Source organism: Phacochoerus africanus, chromosome 7 (genome assembly GCF_016906955.1).
Source record: "Phacochoerus africanus isolate WHEZ1 chromosome 7, ROS_Pafr_v1, whole genome shotgun sequence".
NCBI classification, from domain to species: Eukaryota; Metazoa; Chordata; class Mammalia; order Artiodactyla; family Suidae; genus Phacochoerus; species Phacochoerus africanus.
The window spans coordinates 36,858,228-36,871,228 of NC_062550.1; the positions used below are offsets into that span (position 1 = coordinate 36,858,228).

Here is a 13,001-nt window from a genome sequence, read left to right on the forward strand (position 1 = left end):
CAGAGAAACACCAGAATACAAAGTCTGAGGACATAATGAGAAACAAGCTTAATAAATGTTATTACGAGGCCGGTGAAAAAGAAAGATGACATTTTGTAATATCCCCCATCAACCTACCCCATAAATATCTTTGCCAGTTAGGTGCAGCCCTGTGAATTCAAAAATAATCTTTGCGGGGAGTTCCCGTCATGGCACAGTGGTTAACGAATCCGACTAGGAACCATGAAGTTGCGGGTTCGGTCCCTGCCCTTGCTCAGTGGGTTAAGGATCCGGAGTTGCTGTGAGCTGTGGTGTAGGTCGCAGATGCGGCTCAGATCCCGCGTTGCTCTGGCTCTGGCGTAGGCCGGCGACTACAGCTCCAATTGAACCCCTAGCCTGGGAATCTCCATATGCCGCAGGAGCGGCCCAAGAAATGGCAAAAAAGACAAAAAAATAAAAATAAAAAATAAAAAGATAATCTTTGCGTACTTGTGTTAGGGGGGTGGGTGGCAAGGGGCTGGGGGTCAAGAACGAAAGGGGGAAGGAACACCCATTGTATGGATGTGTGGCCAAGGGAAGCTCCTAATGGCCCTTGCACTCAGCCCTGTACCCCCTTGTTTCTGATGCTGCCCTGCCTCAACTGTCTCCATCTGTTTTCAGCAGGTGGGGAGTTTGGTGTGAAACATGCAGAAAACCCAGGGATTATGCAATTATGCAGTAGGTCCAAGATAAGACCTCTTCAACACAAACACACCCTCCACTTTGGCCTGATGTGGTAACATAATTGTTGCTCTGCTTCCTGATATGCTTCTTCCCCCACGATGTTCTGAACGAAGAAAACAGCTTTAACTCAGGCAATGCAGAAGAGGTTGCTCACTCTGCCCAAGATTCTATCGTCATCACAAGCAGTGTGTTTCTCTAGTGCAACGGTTTTCAAAGAGTGGTTCCTGGACCACCAGCATCAGCATCACCCCAGATGTTAATCATTCTAGACCGTTAAACCAGAAACTCTGGGGATGGTGCCTGGCAATTTATGTTTTAACAAACCCTCGTGGTGAGTCTGCTGTACATGTCTGAGAATGGCCTACGCTTGTCACATTTAGTTTGTCCATCTGTGATAAAGGCCAGACAGCCATCCAAAAAGTAGGCTGCAGGAGTTTCCACTGTGGCGCAACAGGACTGGTAGTGTCTCTGCAGAGTTGGAATGCAGGTTCAATCACTGGACTGGCACAGTGGGTTAAGGATCTGGCATTTCCACAGCTGTGGCATAGGTCACAACCTTGGCTTGGATCTGATCCCTGGTGGTGGGGTGGCAAAAAAAAAAAAAAAAAATCCAACAGGTTGCAAAGACTCCCGGGGCCAGGTTATTTGGCAGAGTTGAGGGCTGGGAGGGGTTGAAACTAAGGGTGCTAGCTTACCACCTAGAAAAAATGCAAAATGGTATGTCCAACGTTCTTTGGGTCTGTGACAGATCACAAGTGACAAGCCAATGTGGCTTTTTTTCCAAATGGGTGATGATATAACAGAGTAACAGCCTGTTTTTCAGATCGTTTGCCAGATTTTGATGTCATTTGACATGTAAAATTAGAAATACCTGATTTTACACCCCCAGATTAAAATAACATGCACCATGCTTTCTCTTATATGGACTGATGGATGCTGCATTTGGCACGTGCTACAGATATTCATGCAGAAAGAAGATGGAACCATTAGATCTGGTACCGAAAATGATGCTGTACCTCGAAAACACAGATAGGGGCTTGGGTTTTCTCAACCCAAGGGTTTTGCCAGATGCTATATTTTGGGTTAATGGGAATCCATAAGAAAATCTTACAAACCTATGTGCACTTGTTTCATGTATTCGAGCAGTGAGTCTTTGTTATCGTTCCAGAAGCCTGGAAGCTTCTCCTCTCGAGGATATTTACAGCACGACAGCTCCAATGTAATTTCAAAACACTGGGCCCAGATGTAGTTGTAATCTTGCATTCCACCTAAACACAAACATATTTAATTTGGGATGAGGTCTAAAATTGGGGTGAAGCCAAGAATCACATACCTTGGGGGACAGGTGAATGAGATAGTTGCAACAAAAGTACATGCAAACAGGAAAAGATGAATTTGACATATGAACATGAACAATTAGGGCTTAACATTTTATTATCCAGACATGACTGAGCAATCCTAAATATTCCCATATGGGTAACTGATTCAGAGCTGACTGGTGTTCAGCTGCACATCAAAATTAAATGAGAGGCAGGGGAAGGGTCCTTCCTAAAAATCAATTACGAAAAGGATTCCTCAAATTACATTCTTTCCTCAAGTACATTTTAAACAAATATAAAGTAGAGTGAGGTTTCTTTTTAAATAGTTCGACCAACCATTCATAAGCACATTTATTGTGCAAAGTTAAGAATCTGGAGGAGGGAGTTCCCGTCGTGGCACAGTGGTTAATGAATCCGACTAGGAACCATGAGGTTTTGGGTTTGGTCCCTGCCCTTGCACAGTGGGTTGATGATCCGGCGTTGCCGTGAGCTGTGGTGTAGGTTGCAGATGCGGCTCGGATCCCGCGTTGCTGTAGCTCTGGCGTAGGCTGGTGGCTGCAGGTCCGATTCGACCCCTAACCTGGGAACTTCCATATGCCGTGGGAGCGGCCCAAGAAATAGCAAAAAGACAAAAAAAAAAAAAAGAATCTGGAGGAATAACAATGGCCAATGTTTCCTGAGTGTCTGCTATTTATTGCTAGGGACTGTTTGAAGAGCTTCGTTATCAACTCAGTTAATCCTCATAGCAATTATTACCCATATTTTACAGATGAGGAAACCTATTCACAAATGATTGGTAATTTGCCCAAGGATTCCTGCCAGTGAATGGCAAGACCAGTGCACAGGCCATTGTCCCTGGGCCACTGTGCTCTCCTAACCCATCACACTGTGCCATGCTGACTCTGGGAATGGGGGGAGACCCAGGCCCCTGTCACTTCTGGGGTTACCTCTGCCCATGCTCACTTTCTAGTTCTTACCTCTCAATACCCTATTTTCAAAGGGTTATAATCATATTTTATATTCCCTAAGACATATAACTTTCCATATTTTAAAATCTCTGAATTGGGAAATATCTTAAATTTGATGTCTGAAAAATATCATTGTGTTATGAGTTTGGATGGAAACTTTTTCTTTCCTGATGGGACATTGTATTTAACCATCTGTGGCATCTTGGATTTGAGGAACTATAATAACTTTGAAGGAAGTGGTCTCTGCCAGATCTCCCTTCCTCCCTTTCACCTTCTCTCTCTCTTTTTATTTTTTATTTTTTTGCCACACTTGCAGTATATGGAGGTTCCCAAGCTAGGGGTCCAATTGGAGCTGCAGCTGCTGGCCTACACCACAGCCACAGCAACGCCAAATCCAAGCTGCATCTGCAACCTACACTGAAGCCTGTGGCAACACGGAATCCTTAACCCACTGAGGGAAGCCAGAGATCGAACCCACATCCTTACGGATACTAGCTGGGTTCTTAAACCCATTGAGCCACAATGGGAACTTCTCTGCTGGATTTTAACTAGTTATCCTTGATATCTGCCCAGTAAAATATGTATTCTCAGCTCCATCAGGGATGGATTCTCAGTTCCACCCACTGGGAAGTAATGAAGTAAAAAAAAAAAAAAGTGTTCAGGAGTTCCCATTGTGGCTCAGCAGAAACGAATCTGACTAGTATTTATGAGGATCAGGTTTGATCCCTGGCTTCACTCAGTGGGTTAAGGATCTGGCGTTGCCATGAGCTGTGGTGTAGGTTGCAGATGTGGCTCAGATCTGGTGTTGCTGTGGCTGTGGTGTAGGCTGGCGACTATAGCTCTGATTCAACCTCTAGCCTGGAAACCTCCATATGCCATGGGTGCGGCCCTAAAAAGACATAAAAGACAAAAAAAAAATTATGCTCAGAAAATGGTCAAAATCTTAAGTAAATATTGAATAACATCTACATATGTCCAGATTTTAGCCAGGAAGAATTCCTCTGTCCCTTCTTTTCCTTTACTTACAAATTTTGTAGTTCTCTCTAACCTCATTTTCACCAAGAAATAAAAAAGGAATAAAGAGAGAAATGAAACAGAACAAAAGCCCTTGACTGGATGGGTATGTCTCGGAAAGAATTTAAACTTAAAGAATTTAAAGAAAGAATTAAAATGGCAAAACAGATGTGCAAAACAGGCTGTGCCAAGCACAGAGGATGGAGAATGCCAAGTGTGGAGAGTGTGTGCAGCCCCGGATAAGGCCAGTGAGCCCTGGTGGATAAAGCCTCCAGGCTGGGCCAGCACGCTTTGTCCTAAGCTCCTCCAAGTAGCTGGCTCTGACTTTTTTTTTTTCTCTGAAAGGCACACAGTTTACACAAAGACACACTTGGCAACTTTTTCCAACAGCAAAATCAGGTTCCCAGTGACTCTCGCACACATCTGGACCTGTCTTGAAAGTTACAGACCATGCACATGAAGGGCAGCTCTGCCACTGGACAGGAGGGGGCCCCTCCTTTCCTGGAGAGAGCAGCGAGCAAGGGACTAGGCTGCAGCCCCCAAGGTGGGGATGCGGAGGCTGTCTCAGATGTCGGAGAGAAGTTTGGGATGTTGGGATATCTGTCTGGACCCGGCTGCCTGACAGTCACAGTCTATGCTTATTTATATTACCTGGAAAGCTGGCAGAGACCTGCCCAGACACCAAAGTCACAACGTGTGCACCCAAAGTGACAATGGGGGAAGTGGCCTGTGTGCAGCAATGCCAGCTGCAACTTGCTGTTGGGAGGAGCAGGCTAATCAGTCTGGATGGGGCACTTTGCACGGAGCCAGTGGAAACCCCATTCCAGCCCGCTGTCTCCCCTTCTGTCCTAGGTCCCTCCTACTCTCTCTCAATTTCCACACTAGGACTCGGACCTACTCCCCCTGTCCCACCCCCACCCCCACCCCGGGGGGCTTTTGCTTATATCATTTCTTCTGATAAGAACATCTTGGAGTTCCTGTCATATCGCAGTGGTTAACAAATCCGACTAGAAACCATGAGGTTGTGGGTTCGATCCCTGGCCTTGCTCAGTGGGTTAAGGATCCGGCATTGCCGTGATCTGTGGTGTAGATCGCAGATGTGGCTCAGATCCCCTGTTGCTGTGGCTCTGGTGTAGGCTAGCGGCTACGGCTCCGATTGGACCCCTAGCCTGGGAACCTCCATATGCCGCGGGAGTGACTCAAGAAAAGGCAAAAAGACAAAAAAAAAAACCCCAAAAAACTCCCCTCTCATGTTCCCTCCTTGCTTCCTCCCTCTCCTGGCCGTCCTGTGCCAAGGGGGACAAACTAGAGGGCTCTTTGGTTTAGCCTGCAAAGGAGCTTTGAAATCAGGAGACTTCACGGACACTTCCAACTTGCTTCACAAACTGGGAGATCTGGCAATACCGGGCCCCCACGGCTGCTCGGCAGTAGTCGCTGGCTCTAAGCAGCAGCTGCCCCCACCAGAGGAGACACAGCGCTGCATTTCTCCAAGGCCTTCACTACCACCTGCTGTCATGTGGCTGGACACCCCTGTGGTACATGGTACCGTTTCCAACTGTCTATTTTTATTCAGATGACACGGCCATCACAGTTATTCATTCGCATGTTGCTCTTCCCAGTTAAACTTGGGCTTATGATCTGTGTCCTTGCTCATCTTTTTGGCACAGCTCCTGGCTCACAGGTGAACGCTCAACAAGCGTCTGAACGAAGGAGGCTTTGATGGTGCGGAAGAGACACTCGGTCCCCCCCAGTGCTCTGTGGTATCGGCGGACAGAGACACAGCTGAAGGGATGCACTGTGCCCAGCCAAGCTGGCAACGGCTGGGGTCACCCAGAACCAGCTGGCACCTCTGGGTGAAGGCAACACAAAGGTTAGCGGAGCAAAGAGAAACTCACCTTTGAGGGGATACCAAAAGTATCCATTTACAATCCCACTAGGAGAATCTATTTTAGTTTTACACGGCTTTCTTTTCTTCATGTCAGGATTTTTTGAAGCGTAGGTATGTGCAAGATATTGAAACACATCATCATCAGGGGTTAAGCTCCGGGAGTATAACGTCCCAGTTGCTGTAGGTGAAAGATGGACCAAGACCTTTGAGTTGGCGTTAGAACCAGAGACAGCACACGTCAGGTTAGCAAATTCATCATCACATCTTACAGAGAGACTCTGATTTCTTCCTTTCTTTTTTTTTGGTCTTTTTTGCCATTTTCTTGGGCTGCCTCCGTGGCATATGGAGGTTCCCAGGCTAGAGGTTGAATTGGAGCTGAAGCCACCAGCCTACGCCAGAGCCACAGCAACGTGGGAGCTGAGCTGTGTCTGCGACCTACACCACAGCTCACGGTAACACCGGATCATTAACCCACTGAGCAAGGGCAGGGGCCGAACCCGCAAACTCATGGTTCCTAGTTGGATTCGTTAACCACTGAGCCACGACGGAAACTCTGAGGCTCTGATTTTCTAAGAGAAATCCTCTACCTGGTTCTACAAATGCTCCCTCTACTCTTCCTCGTTTATCAGGGACAGACACAAGGGGATATCAGACAAAATAAGTACGTTACAGGTCCAGACTCCTCAATCAGCTTCAAAGTTAAACGTTCTCTCTTAGTCCCTCTTGCTAATCTCTGAGGCACTGTAGGGGATAAAGGAAGCCACTCAAGGGAGTTCCCATCATGGCTCAGCGGAAATGAACCAACTAGAATCCATGAGGCTGCGGGTTCGATCCCTGGCCTCGCTCAGTGGGTTAAGGATCTGGTGTTGCCATGAGCTGTGGTGCAGGTGGCAGATGTGGCTCAGATCTGGCATTGCTGTGGCTGTAGTGATGGTCAGCAGCTGTAGCTCAACCTCTAGCCTGGGAACTACTTCCATATGCCGCAGGTACAGCCCTAAAAAAAAAAAAGGGAAGCCACTCAAATATTTGAAGTCCTTGGTACATACCTTAACCCAGAGTTTGAAGAGGAGTCAGGAGTTATTACTCATATGATTAGTTTTATTTCCATTTAGCCATGTGGCCTCTTGTGGGACAGTCTAAATCCCGATTCTACTATTTCATTGATGAATGTCAGGTCATCCTGTTATTGGTTGTCAGTTCAGCCCCCTTGCCCCTCTACCATTCGTAAATTGTAGGAAGGATGGCTCAGGGTCAAGAGCATGGGGCTCTCTCCACCCCTGACAGAGGGGTGCATTGGGGGAGAGGAAGCGTTTATCCCCATGCAGAGGCAGCAAGTTTGCAGCCTCACTGTGGACTTAGAAGGCAAGAGCTGGGCCCACGTTTGCTCACCTGGAACACCATTATCAAATGGGTAACTGGCCACCAGGGCACCACCGTGGAGGTTGGCAGAGAGGACAAATGTCTCTGTGTTCAGCCACTTCATGACTGCCACCGTTTCAGGCTGCCTCGATACGTTGTTGAATTCAAAGGCATCGGGGAAATTTCTATTCAGGTCATAGGAGTTACTATTTTCCCTTTAAAAGAAAGACGTTTTTAGGGTTCACTGTGGTGTGTAAGGGAGCAGATTCGTGCAGTGTTGTAAGACCTTTGGTTTGGGCTCCGGGTGTTTTGCCATATACGAACACAGGGGTGGATGGTTGCTGTGGCAGCTCCAGGGAACTGCACCTGGGATCCACCCACTATGCTGTCCCCTCCTGTGTGTCCTGTTCCTGCCAGTGGAACAGCAGTGGTTGGGATGTAAGCAGAGGCTTGAGAAGTGTTTGCACTGGGAGCTTTTGTTCTATGGGTACTCCTGTTGGGACCTCTGAGACCCTGATGCAAGCCACGTGAGGGTCCACCCGGAGGAGTGAGGATCCCAGGTGACAGCCAGAACTGAGGCTCCAGACCTATGGTCCCAGCCAGACCCCCGCTGAGGGCCCAGCCATCATGGCACAGAGATGAGCCATCCCTGCTCTGCCCCGCAAATTCCTAACTCACACAGAGTGGCGAGCAAATAAAATAGCAGTGGTTTTAAGTCCCTCTGTCTTGAGGTGGTTTGTCCACAGCCATCAATAACAAACAATAGGAATGACATGCTATTTTACACAAATGTAGTTCTGAAAAAGTGGACTGGCCATGTCTAAATATGCTAAGAAACTTTAAAGTGGAAAGGAATCAAATGGCGATTTATTTAGTTTTGGCAGAAACAAATTTTTCATTGCACCTATATAAATGTATCTCAGATATCTGAAGAATTCCAAACTTCCTGAGGCTGCCTGAAACATAATAAACTTTAAATCTGAAATTCTACAAGTCTCACTCTTCTTTGTGGCCAGGTCTTGCACTGGCTTAATAAATCAGCTGGTAATTATTGAGGGACTAGGTACCATACGAGGCCCTGGTTTAACAGTGGGAAGGGTTCCCTCCCCTGGGTAGCTTCCATTGAACAAGAAATGAGAGTCAGAAAGAAAAAGACAAATACCACATGATATCACTTATATCTGGAATCTAACATATGGCACAAATGAACTTTTCCACAGAAAAGAAAAATCATGGACTTGGAGAACAGACCTGTGGTTGCCAAGGGGGAGAGGGAGGGAGTGGGATGGACTGGGAATCTGGGGTTAACAGATGCAGACTATTGCCTTTGGAATGGATAAGCAATGAGATCCTGCAGTATAGCACCGGGAACTATAACTAGTCACTTTTGATGGAGCATGATAATATGAGAAAAGAGAATGTATACATGTATGTGTGACTGGGTCACCTTGCTGTATGGTAGAAAATTGACAACACTGTAAACCAGCTATCATGGAAAAAATAAAAAATTATAAAGAAAGGAGCCATTAAAAGTTGGGCTATGCAGGTAAAGTGCCAGGTGATGTGAGTATAACTGGGGACCTAATACATGATGGGTTATGGAAGGAAGCTTAGAGGAATTGGGGGAGGGGAGGAGGGGCGAGAAAGAAGCGGGTAGTAGCAGATGAAGGAGGGTGTGGGTGGTGCCACAGGGTGCATGGGGGAGGGGCCAAGCCTAAGGGGCAGGCACAGGAGTAAAGCAGCCTTATTCAAGATTTTACTTCTCATAGGCCAAGCAACAGGCAGCCCTGCACAGCTCCCAGCACAGCCATGACATGACACAGGCGAAGCTGCTTTAGTGACTCCTCTTGACAGGGCCAAGGGATCCGATCTGATGGGGAGCCTTTTGGTGGTTTTTGTTGTGGGCATTTTTTTTTTGGGGGGGGGTCTTGCTGCAGCATGCAGAAGTTCCTGGGCCAGGGACCTAAACCATGCCACAGCTGTGACGACACTGGCCCTTAACCCACTGAGCCACCAGGGAACTCCTTGTTGTGTTTTAAAGAAAGATAGACCAGCCCGTCCTTACCTTCCCTTATTGTAAAAACAGTCAGGGTTTAGAACAGCTTCGAATCCATCTGGGTTCATTGACGGCATGATGTGTATCCGGGTGTTGTTGATTAGATTTGTGACTTCAGGGTCTCTTCCATTACTGGTTACAAGATATTCAATGAAATGGAGCAGCAGTTCCCGCCCTACAGACTGTAGGTGTTACAGAGAGAAGCGGATATTGTTTGGTCAGAGGAAAACAAGGATAACAATCCCCAGAGCACAAATTCCCCAACAAGGAACTCTACATATGATGTCTGAGACCAAAACCAGACTGTGGGATCATTGTTTTGCAGGCATACTGATGTGCTCACTTGTGGTGACCTGCCCCTGGTGTGCTGCAAAGTGTCTGTGAGGAAAAGGTTTTTAAAGTTAATTTTGGAGTTCCCTGGTGGCTCAGTGGTTAAGGATCAGGTGTGTCACTGCTGTAGCACAGGCTCAATCTCTGCCCTGGGAACTTCTGCAAGCCACAGGGGGGGGGTGGCCAAAAAAACCTCCCAACCGATTGATTAAAGTTAATTCTTTTTAAAAGCACCCATCTGTAAATAAAAATTTTTATTAAAGTATAATTGATTTATAACATGTCAATGTCTGCTGTACAGCAAAGTGACCCAGTCATATATATATATATGTATGTATATATACACACACATTCTTTTTCTCATATGATCCCCCATCATGTTCTATCCCAGGAGATTGGCTATAGTTCCCTGTGTTGTACAGCAGGACCTCATTGCTTGTCCATTGGAAATGTAATAGCTTGCATCTACTAACCCCAAACTCTCAGTCCATTCCACTCCTGCCTGAAAATAATTTACTTTAGTAAAGTGAATTAGAGTGCTGTAAAAAGTCTATACTTCCAAGTTACTTATGTTCCAAATACTTTCGGGAGTGGTGAAGAGAGAGGTGAAGCTGGGAATGAGGGAGGGGAGTCATGCGTCATTGAGAGCATGCATGATACACAGGAGCATCTTGGGTACTATATGGAGGACCACTGCAGGAGATGGGTACATTTTAGGGCTGCACCTGTGGCATATGGAGGTTCCCAGGTTAGGGGTCGAATCAGAGCTATAGCTGCCGGCCTACACCACAGCCACAGCAATGCAGGATCCCAGCCACATCTGAGCCCTACACCACAGTTCATGGCAACGCCAGATCCTTAACCCACTGAGTGAGGCCAGGGATCGAACCCGAAACCTCATGGTTCCCAACTGGATTTGTTTCTACGGCACCATGACGGGAACTCTGAGATGGGCAGATTTTAATAAAGAAAAATTCAAACTTGTAATATACATAAATAGATTTCTGCTTTCCATACTCCCTATTTCCAAGTTCTTCCATTTCCAAATTACCTTCTTCTTTTTTTTTTTTTTGTCTTTTAGCCTTTTCTAGGGCTGCTCCCGAGGCATATGGAGGTTCCCAGGCTAGGGGTCTTATCGGAGCTGTAGACGCCGGCCTACACCACAGCCACAGCAACACGGGATCCGAGTCACGTCTGTGACCTACACCACAGCTCATGGCAACGCCGGATCGTTGACCCACTGAGCAAGGCCAGGGATTGAACCCGAAACCTCATGGATCCTAGTCGGGTTCATTAACCACTGGGCCATGACGGGAACTCCCCAAATTCCCTTCTTGTGCATCTGTGCAATTTCAGCCGTTACCTCTATATTTCTCATTTGCACATTCTCACATTTCATTTGCACATCATCCTCACATTTTTTGCCATATCTGCATGTTATCTGCACTATTGTTTAGTCTGTATTTTCTGTAAATGTGCTGAGTTTTTACTTACATTAAAAATGATGGGAGTTCCCATTGTGGCTCCAGCAGAAACGAATCTGACTAGGATCCATGAGGATGCAGGTTCGATCCCTGGCCTCACTCAGTGGGTTAAGGATCCAGCGTTGCCATGAGCTGTGGTGTAGGTCGCAGACACAGTCTGGATCCTGTGTTGCTGTGTCTGTGGTGTAGGCCAGCAGCTGTAGCTCTGATTCTACCCCTAGCCTAGGAATCTCCATATGCTGTGGTTGCAGCCCTGAAAAAAAAAAAAGGCAAAAATGATGAACTTTGTATAATTACCTTTGTGTTAGCTATGTTTCTAATTGTACAATGAAAGTATCACTTTAAAGATAAACATGGTCACATCCCCCTAAAATTACCTTAAGGACCAACAATATTGGGAATCTGAAGGCCTGTGAAAGATCTTGCTTTGTAATCCCCAAAGAAGAGATTTATTATTTTTCTCATTTATAGAAAAAAGAATTAACATTTTGGCCTTGTTCTATAAAGATTTGATTAAACTATATTCATTTTCCCCTGTAAGCCTGAGTTCCAAGATTCTGCTTTGAAGCAAGGAATATCTACCTTTTACCTGCAATCAGATGCTACTGAGGGGTTAGTAGGTGGGAAATCAGGCAGCTGATTAAATGACAGTGGTGCTGGTGCATTAATGGAGGCAGTGGGCAGGAAAGAATTTTCAATTATGACTCCACTGTGGGAATTCATTGTTGTGACAAAGGATGAGTGATTCAGCCCTGTATGCCCCTCCCTGGCAAGCAAAGAAATCACAGTCTATGAATTTGTTATCATGATGAACACAGAACAGTTGGAAATAGAACTAAGAACATTTTGAATGTGTGACTTACATATTTGCAGGTAGCGATAAAATTCAGGGTGGAACTAAATTCAGTTCTGACGTCAATTTTTTCCTACTCATGTCTATCTTCTTCTACCATTGTGTTTGTTTGTTTTCACAGTCAAAAATGGTCACTTAGCAAAGGTCCTTACAAACTAATAATCAAAGAAGTCAAGGGAGTCACACACTGAGTTTCCAATTCTATGTTTTGGAAGCTCAGGCACGTGTGGAAGCGACTTCCCGGCTCCCCTAAAACCAGTGGAGAAGGGGCTGGTGACTAAGTTGTGAAAGGCCTTTATCTTTATTTTTGCTTTTTAGGGCTGTACCTGCGGCATATGGAAGTTCCCAGGCTAGGGGTCGAATCAGAGCTATAGCTGCTGGCCTACGCCATGGCCACAGCAACGTAGGATCCGAGCCACGTCTGTGACCGACACCACAGCTCATGGCAATGCTGGATCTCCGACTCAAGGATCGAGGTCAGGGATCCAACCTGCAACCTCATGGATACTAGTTGGATTCGTTTCTGCTGCACCATGACGGGAATTCCGTGAGAGGTGGCTTTGAATGGGGATCATGTGCTAGATTGGAGGAGCTTTTTTAGCAAGGGGCTGAGGAGGAGGAATGGGTCAAGGGAAGGGAGGAGGAAGTGAGAATTCTAAATGCTGGTTGGAGGCATTAGAGGGATGTACCAGGAAAAGCCTGAGGCCCGTCTTAGACACAAGACAAGGACTGAGGGGGTCCTATCAGAAGGCCCTTGTGGTTCTGAATGTGATTTTCCTCTTAACTATCAAGCATGCCTGAACTCAGGGCAAAAGTTGGCAGTGAAATCCATCCACCCACAAACAAAGAAAAACCAAGAGTTAAGATGCAGTGATTACTCATTATTAGAGAAATGCAAATCAAAACCACTATGAGGCACCACCTTACACCAGCCAGAATGGCCATCATCCAAAAGTCTACAAACAATAAGTGCTGGAGAGGGTGTGGAGAAAAAGGAACCCTAGTACCCTGTTGGTGGGATTGTAAAT

At 46.3% G+C, this 13,001-nt stretch overlaps 1 protein-coding gene across 1 annotated transcript in view; it reads right to left on the reverse strand.

The window, feature by feature from the left end:
* The window catches only part of CPM (carboxypeptidase M), a 97,419-nt gene that overhangs the window by 23,063 nt on the left and 61,355 nt on the right, over nucleotides 1-13,001 (reverse strand). Inside the window, exons 4-7 of the mRNA XM_047787168.1 lie at nucleotides 9,316-9,488; nucleotides 7,281-7,465; nucleotides 5,899-6,069; nucleotides 1,818-1,970 (exon numbers count right to left, since the gene is read on the reverse strand). Coding sequence (XP_047643124.1) covers nucleotides 1,818-1,970; nucleotides 5,899-6,069; nucleotides 7,281-7,465; nucleotides 9,316-9,488 — 682 coding nt within the window. The remainder of the gene's footprint in view (nucleotides 1-1,817; nucleotides 1,971-5,898; nucleotides 6,070-7,280; nucleotides 7,466-9,315; nucleotides 9,489-13,001) is intronic.